The sequence below is a fragment of the Physcomitrium patens genome, chromosome 17 (genome assembly GCF_059467195.1).
Source record: "Physcomitrium patens ecotype Gransden chromosome 17, ASM5946719v1, whole genome shotgun sequence".
NCBI lineage: Eukaryota > Viridiplantae > Streptophyta > Bryopsida > Funariales > Funariaceae > Physcomitrium > Physcomitrium patens.
In genome coordinates this window covers 9,811,188-9,829,477 of record NC_143426.1, presented here as the reverse complement: position 1 = coordinate 9,829,477, position 18,290 = coordinate 9,811,188, and the positions used below count along the sequence as shown (strand labels likewise).

The following is an 18,290-nucleotide window of genomic DNA, read 5'->3' as shown; positions in this document are numbered from 1 at the left end:
AAGTGGGATGATGCCGCACTTGTGAGTCAATTTCTCTACGGATTACAATATGAGGTAAAGAAATTGATGCTTAATTTACTTGATCCTCAAACATTGAGTCAAGCAATTGACTTTGCTGTGAAGTGCGACAATCGACTTTTTGAATTTCGATCCGAGAGTCGCACAAGTGGGCCTCAACGTTACTACAATTCAATGGCAACACCGACGTCTCCTCAACACATACCTTCAGAAGTAGAGGATATGCAAATTGATGCGGTACGTTTCAAACCTCTTACTGAGCAAGAAAAGTCTCGTCATCGACAAGAAGGATTGTGCTTATATTGTGGAGAACCTAAGCACACTGCTCAACATTGTCCAAAGAAGCGACGCAACTACAAAATGAGGAGTACGGCTGTCAAAGAAGACAGTATGTCAGAAAACGAGTACGTCCAGCTACAATAGGGACCGTGCGGCTGGAATCTTGTACAACTTCTAATGAAGGTCCTATCCTCTCCTCAGAACCATCTCCTTGTTTTATAATAGATGTGCGTTTAGGACCTAATAATTACAGAGCCTCTGCCTTGATAGATTCAGGAGCCTCATCTTGTTTTTTAGATGAAGAATTTGCTAGATGTCATAGAATATCATTAATATAAAAAACTAAACCTGTACACGTAGAAGTCATAGATGGTCGTCCGTTGTCTTCTGGAGATGTAACTCACGAAACACTTCCTGTAGATGTAGTAATAAATGGTCATAGTAGTTGCGTAATTTTTAATATAATTAGATCTCCCTCTAATCCAGTTATTTTAGGCTTATCATGGTTAGAAAAGTATAATCCTCGAATAGATTGGATTTCTCGTAAACTTGATTTTCCTCGGAGCATTAGTAACAGTTCTATTAATCAAGTAAAAAACCATGAGTCTAGTATAGTAAAACCCGCACTTATAGGTGCAAAAGCATTTATACACGCAGCAAAAGAAGGATCAACTTTTGCTATTTATGCTGCACCTATTTCTGAAAGCGTAAAGACTTCAAGTGGCATTCCAAGTCAATATCAGGATTATCAAGACGTTTTTGAGAAAAAGAATGCAGATATTCTTCCTGAGCATCGCCCATACGATTGTTCAATCGATCTCAAGGAAGGAACTCTGCCACCATTTGGACCAATTTACAGTTTATCGCAAGATGAGTTGGCTGAACTCAAGACATATATTGACGAGAATTTAGCAAAGAATTTCATACGCCATTCAAAATCTCCAGCAGGAGCTCCAATTTTATTCGTAAAGAAAAAAGATGGATCTTTACGAATGTGTGTTGACTATCGAGGACTCAACAAGATCACAATCAAGAACAAGTATCCATTACCTTTGATATCAGGACTCCTTGACCAGTTAAATCAAGCTAAGATCTATACAAAAATAGATCTAAGAGGAGCATATAATCTAGTACGGATCAAAGAAGGAGATGAATGGAAGACTGCGTTTCGAACCAGGTACGGGCATTTTGAATATAATGTCATGCCTTTTGGACTCACGAATGCACCAGCTGCTTTTCAACATCTCATGAATGATGTATTTCGTGAATTCTTAGACAATTTTGTCGTCTGCTACCTAGACGATATCTTGATTTATTCTAAGAATGTTGAAGAACATGAAATACATGTTCGTCAAGTATTACAAAAACTCAGAGATGCAGGATTGTACGCCAAGATGGAAAAGTGTGTATTTCACACTACTCAAGTTGACTTTTTAGGATACATCATTTCAAATGATGGTCTCACGATGGATTCTAAGAAAGTCCAAACAATCATGGATTAGAAGATTCCAAGGACAGTAAGAGATGTCCAATGTTTCTTGGGATTTGCCAATTACTATCGGATCTTCATCAAAGATTTCTCACGAGTTGCAGCTCCACTTACACGCTTGACTAGTAAAGATAAATTCCAATGGAATCAAGAAGCGGAAGCAGCATTTGAAGCCTTGAAGACATCGTTTGTCTCTGCACCAGTCTTATATCGTGTTGACTTTTCCAAGGTATTTTTTATGGAAACAGACGCATCGGATTTTGCCTTGGGTGCAGTTTTATCACAAATGGGAACAGATGACAAACTTCATCCGATAGCTTTTCATTCAAGAAAATTCTCAGCAGCCGAGATTAATTATGAGATCCACGATAAAGAACTTCTTGCAATCGTGGATTCCTTTCAAGAATGGCGTCATTATTTAGAAGGTGCTTCTAGTCCAGTCACTGTGTATACAGATCACAAGAACCTCGAGTATTTCATGTCAGCACGCGTGTTGAATCGTCGTCAAGCTCGTTGGAGTATGTCTTTGTCAAGATTCGACTTCATTATCACTTATCGGCCAGGAAAACAACAAGGTTTGTCCGATGCCCTGTCTAGACGTTCTTATTTTGCACCAAAAGAAGGAGATGCAGCTTTTGAGCAACAAAGAACGGTCCTCTTGAAATCGGAGCAATTTCATCTCCGAGCAGTGAAATCAACATTGACTGTTGATTCAACTTTTCTCAAGCAAATCCAGTCCAGTATGTCCTCAGACCCTCTTGTTCATGATATCGAGAATAATTCTTCCAAGTCTCATGATTCTTCTAAGTTCGAGTTCAAGAATAATCTATTATATTTTGAAGGACGCCTATATGTTCCAGAAGGAATAGCACGTTTGCGTGTTCTTCAAGCACGTCATGACTTTCCAGCAGCAGGGCACTTTGGATATAATAAGACTTTGGAACTCATATCAAGAGATTTTTGGTGGCCACAAATGTGGAAGTCAGTCAAAGACTTTGTACAATCATGTGATATTTGTTCAAGATCAAAAATTCCTCGACATCGACCTTACGGACTTCTTCAGCCATTACCTATACCAGAACAACCATGGTCTTCTGTTTCTATGGATTTCATCACAGATCTTCCAAACTCAAGATCTTATGATTCTATATTTGTGATAGTAGATCGTTTCACCAAGATGGCACATTTTATGCCATGTACAAAATCTATCACAGGTGAAGAAACAGCTAAGCTTTTCATTGATAATATCTATCGCTATCATGGATTACCTAAAGATATCATATCGGATAGGGGAACTCAATTTGTGTCGAGATTCTGGAGGACTCTTTTCAAGATTTTAAAAGTGGACATAAAGCTATCTTCAGCTTTCCATCCTCAAACTGATGGACAAACAGAGCGCGTAAACCAAGTCTTGGAACAGTATTTAAGGTGTACCATCAACTACCAACAAGATGATTGGACAATCCTTCTGCCATTGGCAGAGTTTGCTTATAATAATACGGTACATTCCTCCATACAACAAACACCTTTCTTTGCCAATTATGGCTATCATCCACGACTTGATACTTTTGATTTTTCAAAAGTTGATAATCCTGCACCAGAAGATATGGCAAATCGGTTGTCAGAGTTACATGCAATAATGAAGGCGCAGTTGAAGAAAGCTCAAGAACGACAAAAGATAAATGCAGATGTATATCGTAAAGAGCAACCACAACTCAACGTGGGTGATAAGGTATGGCTACTTCGTCGCAATATCAAGACCACTCGACCTTGTGACAAATTGGACTATCGTAGGCTTGGCCCCTTTTCTGTTTCTGAACAGATCAACCCAGTTGCATATCGGTTACATCTACCGGAGTCAATGAAGATCCATCCTGTATTCCACGTGTCTCTTCTTGAACCATATAAGACAGTGGATATACAAGGAAGAAGACAAATGCCACCGCCTCCTATAGAAGTAGATAATAATGAAGAATTTGAGGTGGAAGAGATATTAGACTCAAGGCGGCGCCGAAATAAGCTGGAATATCTTGTTCATTGGTGCGGATATGATATTAGTGAGCGCACATGGGAGCCATCCAGGAATCTAGCAAATGCATCAGCTAAAGTCAAAGTTTTTCATCAACGACATCCATCAAAACCAAGATGAAAACCTCTCTTATAAAAGAGACAAGATTGAGGCAAGATAACATTCAATTTCCTATCCTTGTTTGTAACTTCTTTGCATTTTGTGACGCTAATTAGATGGAGAGCCAACAACCAGCGGATTCAACTCAAGAACCTTCGTTTGCTGACTTACCGGATGAGACATTGCGATTGTCACAACCTTCAAGACGACGCAACCGAGATGAAGACCCTCAAGAACGACATGTTCTTCCTCGAATAGATGGTGAGATACAACGCGTTTGGTATCACGACCTTGGAAGAGATTCTCGATGTTTGGTGATATTATTGGAGATAGGAACGACTCCTGATGGTGTTTCAAATGTATTATTTGAAGGAAGTTATGAAGGCCTCAACAGTGATCAAATAACAGGGTGGTCTTCTCGCCCTGGAATGGGACACTATCGATGGCTAAGAGGACCCATCAACTATCTTCGAAGAGAACAAAGATCAGAGTATGTAGCAAATACAATTCGCCGCATATTAGATTTTCTCAATATATAATCACCGCTCCTCGTGGAACTCGTCCCTAGAAGGGGGGGTAATGTCACGTACATACATATAATTACCTATATGAATAGATAAAAGTATGTAAAAGTAGATAAAAGTAGGTTAATTGTGTAATATCTTCTAGAGAAGCTTCTTAGAAGCTTCATAGACGCTGCTTTGACTTTATAGGAGTCTATAGTTGACTTTTAGGTTAGAAACTTGGTCAACAAGTTAGCCATGTGCCACACATGTTGGAAGCTTAAAGAACAAGCTAACTACGTGGTCCATCCATAGAAAACTTGCCTTGCAAGCAAAGGCATGTGGCCTAGAAAGTCAACATATATTGGAGGTCTTATAGAACATCGCCACGTGGCTTCTAGTTAGATAGTATATATAGAGGCAAGAGTGAAGCCCTCTTCACTCTTGTCAACTCCTTTCTTGCTTCTAGTCTAGTTTCAAGGGTCTCTAGTTTTCTTGTATTTTGGCAATAGCCATTCCAGTTTCTTTCTTAATATACATATTTCTATTTTGTCCTATTTCTTTTTGAGAAAAGTCTCACTTACTCTTTAGCTTTCATCGAGTTCTTGTCCTTGACAGAGTCTAATTACCTTGTTCCTACTTTGTATCTTAAGTGTGCTTAGTTTTGCTTTGATGTGCTTCTAAGTTTTATTGCCTTGCTACTATCTCATAGCTTAGATCCGGTTAGGTACAATCAAATCTACTTATATCAACTATTTGTAAGACAACATTCTCTTGGTCTTTATCTTGTGCATATTCAAGCATTGTTGTTGCTTGTATTATTTGTAAGCATTGATTACAAAGTGGTGTTGAACTTGCATTCTAAAGACTATGGTCTTGGCTCCCCCACTTAGTAAATATTTCACTCCTCTTTTCATTTTTTTTTTAATGTCTTGTAAACTTGCTTTAAATGAGATCTGTGCTTTGTGGTTGTGGGCTAGGCTAATTCAAAGATTTTTTTGTTTGTCATAGTTTGGAAGCATGCATTGCTGTCTCTAGAAGATTGTTACAATTGCTCCTAAGATAATATATCTTCTTGTTTAAAAAGACATATTATGACTAACTTTATTATAAGAATTGATATGCTAATTGAAATTACTTCACATACAATTTGGGCTTTTTATTATTGTATATAGGTAGTAGATGCTTTGTAGTAGCAAAAATTGGATATGGTGGAGAATATCATTCCAATATGTTATGTTGCTTCACCTACTCCTAGGTAAAAACCTACAAGATGCATATAATACATATTAATTTGTACATCTTCTAAGCTTTGTCATTCTGGTATTTTTTCATTTGAAAGTTCAATGCATATATATGTAACATTTTCTATCATCTTGATATTTATTTTGTATTTTGATGTCTTTAGGAATCCTTAAGTAGTGCAAACTTTGATCCAATGTAGACTTCCTTTAGCGTCAAGATGGTCCTCATGAAGTATATAAAGGTAAGTGAATGGATGATTGTAATTGATTTGGAAAGCTATCTATTCCTATTATTTTTTTATTAAAGATTGTATATTCTAATTGGTCAAGGCTTAGTGCTTAATAAAATAATTTCCATAATTCTATAATAAATTAGTTCTATTATGGCTCACATTGCAGAAAATACATATATTACTAAGTCTACACATTTGTTGCATAGACTTAGAATCTTCATAAAAAGTCCATAGTGGTGTATATTTATGACATTACATACATGCATGGATAATGAGCAATCTCATAGTTATTGCTACATTTGTATTATTTATTTTTTTTTTCTAACTATAGGCAATTCATCTCTTCTTCTTTATTATCATACTCATTCATTGATCGTCTATTTTGTTTAATCAAACTTCATATATTGCACAATCTTTGCACTATACTCAAGATGGCACTCATTGCTTTATTAATGTTGTTGATTCTTGTTGCAACATTACTTTGTATTCATGTCAATTCTTTCATTTTAGTCTCTTATTATTTATTAATAGTTATTTTTGATATGATTAAATCTTATTTTTATATTTCATAATTTTTATATAAATATTTTAAATAAAACTATTAATTTTACATATTATATTTCATAATTTTTATATTAATACATTATTCTCAAGTACAAATTGAGTATAATTTTGCCTTTAATAGGCTAATTTTGGATACTTTATATTAAAATATATATATCAAAAGTAACTATATTTATTTGATTTTACAAATCATAGAAGATTTTACATGATGCATCTTGATTTTGTAAAGTTGTTATATGATATTTATTGTTGTGCTTAGAATTTTGTGTTCCTATGTACTATCTAATAAGAATTCTAGTAATGAACTTCTTGTGGGATTGTCTTTTAAAACTTATCTACTATCTGAGATGTTGTGTGCTATTGCTTAAAGCTTTGAATTGAAGAGATTTTTGATGTCATGTTGAATTAGAATTTGTTCTCAGTTTTCATATTTTACTAGGATATCTTCTGAGTATGTTGAACAAACTTTAGAGATAACTCATTTGATTCAAGTAGTTGACAAAAATCTAAAAAAAATTATATAATTGCATGAAATGGAGAAGTGACTTGTGATAGAAAATCATGTTTGCAATGTGCATTGCATTTTGACACGCATTATGTACACTCTTTTCATATATATTTTTTTCATTAACAAAATAATTTGAATAAATTATAATCAAAATTTTTTAAAAAATATATTAACTTCTATTTTTATATTAATAATCTTTAATAGATTATAACTATAAATTGGAGTATATTACTAGTCAATAATTGTGAAAAAAAAGTCACTCTTGTAAGATATATGCAAACATTATGGCCAATACATTTACAATTTTTGCAAAGACATGTTATTGTTACTTCAAAAATTTCAAATTGTGAAGAACATTGTATAGATATCTCAACATCTACCTCACTTCTCAATATGTTCCTAGTTCCATGCAGCTTTTCTTTTGGACAACTTATTCTCAAGTTTTTCAATCCCACAGTAACTATTGTAAATTCCAACAATTGATTATATAATTTTTCTTATTGGTAGAAAGGTAGTAGATCAATTGTACCACTAACATCATAATAGACCAGACAAAAAGCTTTAGAAGAAAGTTCAATTTGTGGTAGTATAGCAACTAATAATTCAAAATTATTCACCAAATAATATTGATGATAAAAAATCAATAATTTCCAAAATGCCACCATTTCTTAGTAAACTTCAAATATAATGCTTACATAAAAGATCCAATGTACTTATCATTATTATCAATTGCTATTCATGTATATTTATATTGTTCAAAAATAAGATTAAGAACATATAGAGAAATATATTTTACAATGTTAATGAAGAAACCAATATTGTATTAATGACATATACAAATTTTTTCTAAATTCTCTTGAATCTTGATTTTTCTTTTTATATTTTCAAAAAACTGAGAAAAAAATTTAAACTTTTCTAAGGTCTTTGATAGAAACTTTTAAATATAATTTCAACGCTAAATGTTGACTTTCTACTCATGATATAGTAACACTTCTAAGATAAAAGAAGTTCTTTGTTCAAAATTTAACAAGTCGTTTCTTGTGTGATATCCACGTATTTTATAAATATACAATAGTTGCATGAATAATAATGGAGATGTACTAGTTACAAAGATTAGACCATTCAAGATTAAAAAGTTCTTCAAAATGAGCACTAAACACAATGGTCTAATATACAAGAAATGAAGGCCATCATGTTTCCACCTTATTTGAAAAATACTTCTTATGATTAGCTAACATACTTTTTTGAAGATGCAAAATGCAGAGTAAGACATTTGAAGTGAAAAATATTAGTTCAATAGCATTTATTAATGCCAAATCCTTATTGGTACCATTGCATATGGATCAAATACCTCTATACAATTTCAGAAATTTGGTTAATGCCCAAAAAAAGAAAGATTATATTTTTTCTTGGAAAAAAGCAACAATAATGAAAAAAGAAGTATTAAGAGTTGTCATTCCCACAATATGCAACATAGTCATTCTAAACCTATTTGTTTTGTATGTACAATCGATAACAATAAATAAAGTATATCTTTTTGCAAGTCTAAGGCACTCAAAATATATAAAATACAAAGAAGTTACTTTATTGTTTTCATCACATTAATAAATAAAATGATATTTAGTAACATATACAGTTTTCATAAGACAAACAAAAGGTGAATGACCAATAAGTGCAATATGACATAATCTCTGCCTCTCATTGTAAATAGTATAAGTAATAGCTTTGTTATTTGAATTGCTCTTTCATAAAGCAATGACAACATTTTTTGGTGGAACTCCTACAGCAAGCAATCATAATGTCATTTTTTTTTTTTTCTTCAATTGGTTGAAAATGCCAAGCCAATGAATGACTTGAAAGAAAAGAAAAAGGTCCATGATTATAAAAATCTTTCCAAACTTTCAAGTATTATTGTATACTATCCTACAAACAACGTGCATGCAACTCAAATGGACATCTAATCAATCAACTTGCACTATTTCATTGACAAATATGATTATTTTGCTCACAATAAATTCTTCCTCTATCACACTTGAAATCAATGCAATCCTTCTTAGAATAATATTTGCAAACAACATATCTTTGATTATATGCAAATGTATCTATACTATCTTTCATCTCTTCTATACTTTCAAAATATCCTTCTAGTAGTGCAACCATGTGTACCTCACTTTCTATTGCAAAATGCAAATAATTGTAGAGTATACAATTTCGTCTCTTTTATATATACTACACAATGTCAAAAATGTGAAACTATAGTATAGGGTTAATAAAAAGAAGATTGAATATATAAAGACTTCTAGATGTAACAAAGCAAGATAAATACAAATAGCCATTGATAACCATTGCCATTAGTCATACATTTGTGATTAAGTAAATTATATATGAAAAACCATGATTCTATTAATCAAAATGTAGATGATGGTTTTAATGATGAAGAAGATCTCAACAATTAATGTACCAATTTGTAATGATGGATAGATTGATTTAGTAAAAGATTGGGTCTATCAAATATTTCCCTATTTTAATCAATCTACATCTTGTGTAAGTTGAACACTACTAAAATCACTATGCTAGCAAAACCACATAGGATTTTTTAGATTGAAGATTAAAATTACAATAAAAATATAATAATAATAATAATAATAATAGAATATTCTTATCAATATTGGCATTTTAACTTATTAAACACACATACAAAACACTAGTAACAATTCTATTGAGATTATATCATTCTTTATAATTAGATATTTGTTTGATCATAATTGTCTTATTTCAAATTTTGAATCATTTAGCTTGTTTTTTACAAACATTTTAATTTCTAACAAAATGACTATTTCAAGAAACAAAAAGACTTGCAATCTACAAAATAAATCACAATTTTCAAAAATAATTGACAAAAATAAGAATAATTTTAGTCTTGCTTGTGTATGTATTTATGAAGTCTAAAATCCAACTTATCCTTCAAACTTAGATTTGATATTTATATTTATATTTATTTGAGCTGATTGTTATACATAACAATTGAAATTTTCGATATTGTATGGACTTTAATATTTTAAATACACTGAAAATTACATTAAAGATTAGTTACACAAATCTAAATGCTAAAGAAACCCCAAATTTTAAGATATCTTTCCAACCACTTAAGAAATTGACCATTATACATGCTATTTTGACATATCTTCTTTCATCTACTTTCATTAACTCCTTGACCAAAATTGTGCAAAAATGAACATTTTAACTTGCAGACCTCCATAAAAGATTAGAGGCAACAAACGAAACCAAGGAATTCCTACCATAGTGATGCTCCACGTTGCAAAAATATTTAAAGATGGAGCATTTTGCGCTCTGCAATACAGCCACATCCCAAATTCTCTACAGGAAAACAAATTTCCTCCTCGTCCCCCAACAGTGCTCCCAATAGGTGCAGCTTTCTCTGAAGAAAATCCTTCCATGCCATCTTCACTGTTTGCCACCCCTAACGATGAAAACTAGAGGAAATAACATGAGAAATATTTTGGGTTAGCTTGGGTGCACATTCGAATCTGAACCATGCAACTCTGAAACTTGAACACTCAGTCTTGCCTTTTGAACAAAAAAAACAAAAATACAAAACAAACTGAAAGCACAAGAGCTTTCAATTTATGTTCTGATTATTACTCACGCTGTTGCTTACCCCCTCCTCACGCTGGTGATGATAACTATCTGTCGGACCTAGACCAGGTTTAGCAGCTCTTGCTGAGCTATAACTAGTGTCAAAAACCATACAACGACCATTGTGGTCCATTCCTACTGTGCAGATAGACTACAAAAGCCGTGGTGCTATTCTACTTTCCACATCACACGACCCAGCCTAACATCAATCACAACATGCCCTTTTGTGCTGCCAACACTCGGTGGCTTTGTTTCATCAGCCTGGACATCTTCTGGTGCCTCACCCTTTTCTTTAACCACTGTCCGAGCACTATCCACTTTCATCAAGTCTAAAAGCGGTCGAGGGCCTTTCCACATCTTGCTGGCCCATTTCTGTATCTTATCTGCTTCCTCATCACGATTAGGGAATTTGTGGATGATTTCTGCATAGCGAGCTGTGGTTCAACAAAGAAGAATAGTCAACAAGAATGAACAGTATTTAATACCATGTTCATATATTAGATTCGGAGCCTGATAAAACTGAGATATTTTTCTGCTATGGAATGAAACATTTCATAGTGTAAGTTCATGTCGTCCTTTCTAAAAGATAATTTGCAATGACTGGGTAAATCAACAAATCAGCTGTACCTCTTGAAAGACACATTACATCAACAAGATCCACAATTTTTCCTGTATCTGTACACACTCCATAAAATGCAGTAATAAGAAAATGTGTACGCATGCAGAAACGAGAATTGCGATCCGATGAAAATCTGCTCAATAATATCGCAGTTTGTAGCACACACCTGGCACATCTATGGATGGACTCCTTAAATAATCCTGACATCGTCGATATAGACCCTGTACAACAAACGTTCGATCCAAAAACCGTGAGACCAAACAGTAAAGGAGTAAATTTAAGCATTCAACTGCAAAAGAACGCAGGAGAAAGGAAAGAAAATAGAAAATTGATAGCAGATAACATCAGTCACAAGATTTCTCACTAACCTCTGCAATAATGAAACTATCGCCACTTCCCATGACTTTTCCTCTGCGTGCATACACATCCGCAAGACATGCCAAGATAATTCCTACCCGTGGATGTTTGTCACCTGCCATAAGACGAGTTGCAAAATTGCATCGTTATGGAAAGTTGGCGGCTGCATATTTTATCCTCTTTCTCCCAGCCAGAATGTACAATATATCTCACCATTAATCTTTTCTGCTTGAGTAAGTGCCTCAGTGATTTTACTCTCTGCTTCGTCGAAATCTCTGAATGCACACAAGCGAACGTCACTGAAATGGTGTAACCGTCAAATTTGTGTACAAGTATATAATGTGAAACCAAACATTTATTTAACAAGACCTGACCAGACAGCACAGTTACAACCTGGAAAGGAATTGTGAAGCTTCGAATTTCATATGCGTAGTTAGTTATTAATTATCTTTTGAGTTACTGTTCTTGAGATTGAAATAGGAATAAGGAATTCATACCCCACGTGACAGGCAAGTTGGCCTAATCCTGCCAGAGCTCCAACCTGAACTTCTTCCGGGGTCATAGCACATGAAGCCAGAGTCACCTTGCTTGAACTTTCCTTCGAGTTTTGAAGTATTGAAATAGTTCTTCTATATAGGTCGCCAGCAATTTTCAAGTAGCCCCCAATATGAGCACACTGAGCTACACTAAGCATTCCTACAGCTGAAATAAAAAATCCAAAGTCAGATTCCTTGGCTAATCATACGACTGCGAAGTAAAGAGGTTTCCAATCTCGTGTTATAAAAGAAACTTTGCAAAACGATGAAATCCATTCCTGCTAGAAACATATGTCATGTCCAGATCCAGGTTGTCCCCAATAATTGAACACATATTGAATGGACGTTGCATGAATCAGGTTGATAGCCTGCCCAATTAGCAACATGGCCGCTGAGTACAGATGGTGCCCCTAAGAGCACTATTAGTTTATTCCAAATTATTATACAATGCTCTACCTTTCTCATACTTAAACTAGAGCCATAAGAATAGATGCATCATCAATAATCACTAGATGGTTCGAAATCATGGGAAGAAAAATAACATCATAAAGACTCACCAACCCCAGCTGCACGGTGACAGTCTTCTTCAAGCCTTTTAGGAACATCTTCAAATAGTTGTGTATCAGCTGGCATACGCACATACACTAAAATGTAAGAGACCTGGTCGTATTGGCTACTTACTATGGCATCCTACACCAACGACAAGAATGGTTCATCTTTATGCTGAGTATTGTAACAAATTTCCGCCATGACCAACTTAACTCAATACGCGATCCTCAAAAAAGATGAAATTCAGAACCATACCAGCTCCATGCCGTGCACAGACCGATGCAGGTAAAAGAGCAACTGCTTTGCTTCGAAACTGGAGCTCCACAAGCTCTTCTTTTGGCACTGAATCGCCTGCAGCCATTACAAGTTGGCCACAACTGTGTGCATACTTGAGAGCTGACCCTTCCTGGAACAATTCAAGTATAAATAGAGTTATCTTTATTAATTTAGGCACTATCATTTGCAGCACTAGAAAATAATTGGATGTAATATATTGATGTCTACACACAATCAGAATTGCTAACAAAAAAAATTCAGTACAAACGGTGGCTTCAGGTTACTTCGTGTAAGCGTAAGCAAAGTCCAGCTAAGGCTTCCAAGGCAGCCACTGTAATTGCACAAACAACACGATAAGTCCACTTTAGCAAGAAAGTGTTTCAACCATCTGTACATTAAGAAAAGAACGATTCACTAATATAATCAGCAAAGAACACCAAAGCTTGCTCACCTCGAAGCCCTAAGCCAGCTGACTTAAGGTCACTAGCTACTTGTAAAGCTTCCACAGCATCAGTACATTCTCCTCTGCGTTTGTTTAAACAAATACAATGACCATGTCACAATGGATAAAGTTTCACAATTTGTTCAAAATAATTGTATCGAACGCCGACTTGCATTCATACCCACAAACGAATTTGGAAATTACTTGGCACGAAATGCACCTGTCACAGTGGAAAGTAGCTAGGGTAAGAAGCACACGGCCAGCTGCAGGGGCAGCTGATGATCCTTCGTTAAGAAGAAAAGTTCTTCCCTGTTCCAACACGCGGATAGCCTCCACATGGGCTGATTCTGCAATCCGCATTAAATATGTATTTTTCTCTCAACCTATCCACCCATTGATATAGAAACATAATACGAGAATTGAAAAGCTATTAGGGCGCGGAAGCTTACCATTACTCCTACAAGAGGCTGCATACTTAATCATCTCCGTTGCAATAGAATCAGCGTCGGGCTTTGCTTTCTCGCTGTCGTTCCTGGCATACCATCGCTGTTGCCCATTGTGTTTAACTTTGGGATCAACAAAATCTACTTCTATTCGTTGCACTTGCCAAGCACTCTGTGGGCAGATCTTCCGCACATTCTCTGCTGCGTGGCACAGTCCCGCGCTTTTCACACTCGATTGCAGCGATAGAGGTGCGACACGAACTCCAGCTAAAATCGACCCGAGACCCACCAGCCGGTGGAAACATTCCTTGGTTAACCTCCGGGAGGAGCTCCCAGCAGCCATAGCCGCTCAAGCTCTGCTCTGATTCCTGGAGCCGAATAGACCTCGCCTCCTACAAAAATGAATGCTCCTTCGCTGACTAGATGTCAGTTCACTCCTAAATTCCTCTCAAATCCCTGCATACAGCGACCGGGATGAGATACAATCACCCCTGATAACCATACAACTGACTCTCTGAAGCCTACTATGGGTCTGGGTCAGTGACGATTCCACACCAACTCTGAGAGATTGACAAGTCAAAAAACGGCAAATGGATTACTTTCTTCCCAATTCAACATTTCCAACTAACGAATAGAGACAGAGTAGGTGGCGCCGACAAGAGATACTACAACCAAATTGTTCCACAAAAAATCGTGTGAATTACTTCTAATACTTCTGCACATGTAACACTCACATGCAGTGTGCAGTCCACTAAGCGAGAAATTATTCATGCAACACAGATGTTAGACAATTCATTTATTCTCCAGGAGACAATTCTAAAAGCTATAATGCTTCAGCATGGTAAGCAGTCAATGAAAATCCAGCGCGACAGTATCGTGTCACATGCGATTTCAACATCATAAAACAAACATAAGCGCCACGAAAACGATTGTCACTCTGAAGCCTCCGAGACAGAGAGACAGAGCCCCAACAAAGAAATTATCAACAAAGGTTCAGGTCGCCCATGGAATGACAAGAAATCAGAGATTGTTCTCAAGAGGGCTTAAGTAGGCACCATTTCTTCCCGACGCAGGAAACGTGGCGAGATGCATCAGCACTGCGCGCATGGCGAGCAACACCAGAGGTCAAGCCAGCAACCCGTGACTTGTGGGGCCAAAAGCTGATGTATATCCAGGGGTTAGCATCGGACAAGTAAGTTGCACTATTGATATTTGCTCTCTGCAGGACATTTCCTGAAAAAGGTCAAGCGCGAGCACCGCTTATTGATATCCGGAATTGGCCGTAACTCACCAGTTGATTGCCTTCTCTAACTTCATACTTCGGAGAGGTCCTGCACTGTACCGCGTTCACATTTCGCGAATCGCTGTCGCGGTGGATTGTAAGGTATGCGTATCGCAATTTCAGAGTGAATATGCTGCAGTGTAAGCAGGGAATTCTGTCAGAACGTATCAACGAACCTTGCCATTTTCTTTTCTTTTCTTTTCTTGTCTTTTATTTTTATTGATTCTTCAATGACCGGGGACACTTATTCGGAGTAGAGGTGGTCTTCTCACAGTTATCACAAGGCTTGGGGCATGAAATGTGACTTTCTCAATCTTTACATCAAATTTCGAGGTTCAGAAGGTTTTAATTGGTTTTCCTTTCTCAAGGACTTCAAGGATCACTGAGAGCTAGCTCTGTTTTCACCATCATTTGTAGGGTCCTTTCACGTGATTTTCAGAGAACTTTTGGGGTAGGCAGTGAAACTGGGATAGATATATCATCAAACCCTGAGCGTTGTTGATTTATTTCGGAAAATTAGAGGGCGATATGGGTAGCTTGTTACTTGAGTGAGGACAATCGTTTGGTGAGCAGCAACAGCCTGTGTAATTGAGCAATGGTTGTCAGTGGATAGGATAATTTGCACAACGGGTGGTCGCAATTTTTGCATACAGTCTGTCTGCAATAGTTGATTTCGGAAGCTTGCAAGGACTTCATTAAAGCTCTGTCGCATGAAATCGCGTCGTGTTGTTGTTAGGGTATAAGTTTGAGGTCACTTGTGCGCAATTTGTAGTTTTTTTTTTCTTTTTTTTTTCTTTTATCTTTTGAAATATTTTAAAACGCTTCTGAGCAGCGTAAGTATGTTGGACGATAGCTGAGAAGTGGGTGTTGTACATTATGCAGAATTGGGAATTTGGAGACCATCTAAGATGAGTACACGGGATATCGAGGGCGAGTGGCGAGCAGCCTCCTACTTCTTAGCGAAGGGTCCTTCAGCAACGTTGCAGTATTTGCAAAAGGATGTGCGGTCCAATTTGTTCGCATTGAAGGCCCAAGCCTTGGACGGGGATTGTCCTCCTGGTCAAGACGGATCGATGGCTATGGATCCCTCGCTCAGAATTAGACAGGTCTGTTGTGGAACGCCCGTCGCCATGTCTAAGCTACAAATCTCTATGCTGAATATATTTGGCTTCTTGATTACGAACCCGTTTGAAACCTATTGCAAGTGACGACTTCTCCCGTGACAGGAAGCGTGGAATGCCCTGAAGGGGATGTCGAGGGAGCAAGCCAAGCGGAATTTCGTCGATTTACTCACAGAGGTGCTCCCTGAGTGGAAGAAGTGGAGCGCAGATTACGCATCTAAGACAAACAGTGGAGAAGAACACGAGAGTGAGGCTGATAAGCTCGTGAAAGCTTTCAAACTAAGGATGGGCATATCCTCTAGTACCTCAATCCAATTGTCGAGGCTGTAGTTAGACAACTGTAAATGTTGGGGTGGGTAGACATCATCAGTCTACCACAATGGTAAGCTAGATCGCGAACATATTACTCGAATTCGCTGCGCAAATTATCCAAAGCTTCTTAGTAATCTGAAGAGTTGCGTGGTCACACCAGTGAATCAAAAGAACGTGTCTTTGCATTCATGATATGAGTTACTGTTCCTCATAATATGTGTCGTATTGTTTTGTCGGTTCAAAAGATTGCTGGATAAGAGTTGCGCTGAGCTTTAATTTCACCTTCTGTTGAAAACTTGATGATGTCCAAGCGAAGTAGACGTGCTTGTGGATTGAGCTCTTTCACAAATTTGACCAAAATTTGTGCACATAGTAATGGTAATGAGAAACTTCGAGGATGCAACGAAAGAGAAGTCTAGTAAGCCATCTCTTTGAAGTCCGTTATCTTTCAGAAACTGTTCCCCACCTTTATGCAGGTGCACCGTAGGCAAAATCTCTAAATTCTCGTACTCGACAATCCATGGTTGGCTCTTGTACTCGATAACAACAAACTCTAGCTGGTCACCTACTTCATGAGCATGCAACCGTGGGAAGGGTTGGCTCCTGCATCTGGATTACAAAACTCGTTCCAGAAACTGCTCAAACTCGGAAAACATCTCGAGCAACCATTCACAAATTGGCAGATAGAGACTATTGCGAGGGCCTTTTGGAAACACAACTACTTCTCGAGATATATTCACCGATTCTAATGTGAGAAATTATTTTTCGTGCATGGGCAGAAGGTGCTGGATGAGGTGAACTCAACGACGCACGCCGCTTCGCTCTTTTACTGTTGTGAGATGCTAGATTCGGTGAAGCACTCAGAATGTGCCTTCTTGAGATTTTTACAACATACCACATCATCAATTGTCATGTTAAACGCAAACTGGGGTACCCCATTGAGGATGAGTCCTGTCACTATGTCCAGACACTTCACACTCGCCCTCCTTTCCTCCCGTCTGATTGGGGTTGCTAACTGCCTGCAGAATAACGCCATGTGCTCATTTCCACCCACATATGCTCTGGTCAAGTTGATGGTGTGTGGTGATGCTCTCCAACACTGTTACGTCCTGGCTTGTCCAGACACATTAGCACCCTCGTCATGCTCAGAAACCAGAAGCAGGCATTAGTCTTTGCTTTGTTAAACCTCTTCACAGCACAAACTCGGAAAATGCTGTCGTGCCTTCAACCCTCACACTCTTAAATACAACAGTTAGTTGTGCACACAAAATGGACAGTTGAGCTGGACTTTTACATGCCAAGGATTGTAAAGGTTCTCAGGTTTGATTGTTCCAGTGTTGCTGAGCTTCTGTTGCCCCATGAACCCAAGAGTTGTTGCATTTTTTCACACACATACTATTACTGAATTCAAGCATGGTGGGTATCCTCTTATTGTGCGTTTTTTTTCTTTTTCTGAGGGGCGAGTTATCCATCAGCTTCGGCTTGACTCAGAAAGCATGGAATGCTTAAGTGCGGTTGATTACATGTGAATTTACTTGTTCAATTGTGTGCTGTTGTGACTGTTTTGTGTGTCAAGTTTGGCAAGTTTCAACAAGTTGGGTGATTAGGAAAGTTTGCAAGCTTTGTGAAGACATGATGATGCTTGTTGATATAAAGGGAAGTAGATTATGTACCAACTTGCTTGGCTATACAAGTATACATTTGTTGATAACCTAGTCATTAGAATATTT

General features: G+C 37.0%; 2 protein-coding genes across 12 annotated transcripts; one reads left to right on the top strand and one right to left on the bottom strand.

Moving 5' to 3' along the window:
- Positions 1-10,530: 10,530 nt before the first annotated feature.
- On the bottom strand, positions 10,531-15,058 carry LOC112294556 (uncharacterized). 2 transcript variants are annotated; one of them, XM_024545132.3, is made up of 13 exons: positions 14,901-15,058; positions 13,852-14,301; positions 13,623-13,749; positions 13,412-13,485; positions 13,245-13,291; positions 12,940-13,090; positions 12,693-12,761; positions 12,097-12,301; positions 11,813-11,874; positions 11,611-11,714; positions 11,409-11,463; positions 11,251-11,298; positions 10,531-11,057 (listed from the first exon to the last, which is right to left on the bottom strand). In XM_024545132.3, exons 2-13 carry the CDS (start codon positions 14,186-14,188, stop codon positions 10,792-10,794), a joined length of 1,545 nt encoding a protein of 514 aa, XP_024400900.1. In that variant the 5' UTR covers positions 14,189-14,301; positions 14,901-15,058; the 3' UTR covers positions 10,531-10,791. The 2 variants fall into 2 exon arrangements, with proteins under 2 accessions (XP_024400900.1, XP_024400899.1); XM_024545131.3 differs by lacking the exon at positions 14,901-15,058 and adding an exon at positions 14,580-14,860.
- A 30-nt stretch (positions 15,059-15,088) lies between these two features.
- Positions 15,089-16,749, top strand: LOC112294557 (acyl-CoA-binding domain-containing protein 1). Of its 10 annotated transcripts, none has more exons than XM_024545140.3 (3): positions 15,089-15,229; positions 16,010-16,233; positions 16,354-16,749. In XM_024545140.3, the coding sequence occupies exons 2-3, from the start codon at positions 16,036-16,038 to the stop codon at positions 16,576-16,578; spliced, it is 423 nt and encodes a 140-aa protein (XP_024400908.1). In that variant the 5' UTR covers positions 15,089-15,229; positions 16,010-16,035; the 3' UTR covers positions 16,579-16,749. The 10 variants fall into 10 exon arrangements, with proteins under 10 accessions (XP_024400908.1, XP_073396322.1, XP_024400903.1 ...); XM_073540221.2 differs by lacking the exon at positions 15,089-15,229 and adding an exon at positions 15,243-15,267; XM_024545135.3 differs by lacking the exon at positions 15,089-15,229 and adding an exon at positions 15,246-15,291.
- The last annotated feature ends 1,541 nt before the right edge of the window (positions 16,750-18,290 follow it).

What these genes read in the sequence shown, in the direction of transcription:
- LOC112294556 (XM_024545132.3), bottom strand. Translation starts at nt 14,188, where the DNA reads ATGGCTGCTGGGAGCTCCTCCCGGAGGTTAACCAAGGAATGTTTCCAC. An exon ending in TCCATCCATAGATGTGCCAG is followed by an intron (nt 11,299 to 11,408) that starts GTGTGTGCTACA and finishes GAGTGTGTACAG; the next exon opens with ATACAGGAAAAATTGTGGAT. An exon ending in TGTAATGTGTCTTTCAAGAG is followed by an intron (nt 11,058 to 11,250) that starts GTACAGCTGATT and finishes GTTGAACCACAG; the next exon opens with CTCGCTATGCAGAAATCATC.
- LOC112294557 (XM_024545133.3), top strand. Translation starts at nt 15,421, where the DNA reads ATGAAATGTGACTTTCTCAATCTTTACATCAAATTTCGAGGTTCAGAA. An exon ending in CAAATTTCGAGGTTCAGAAG is followed by an intron (nt 15,470 to 16,009) that starts GTTTTAATTGGT and finishes TACATTATGCAG; the next exon opens with AATTGGGAATTTGGAGACCA. An exon ending in CCTCGCTCAGAATTAGACAG is followed by an intron (nt 16,234 to 16,353) that starts GTCTGTTGTGGA and finishes CTCCCGTGACAG; the next exon opens with GAAGCGTGGAATGCCCTGAA.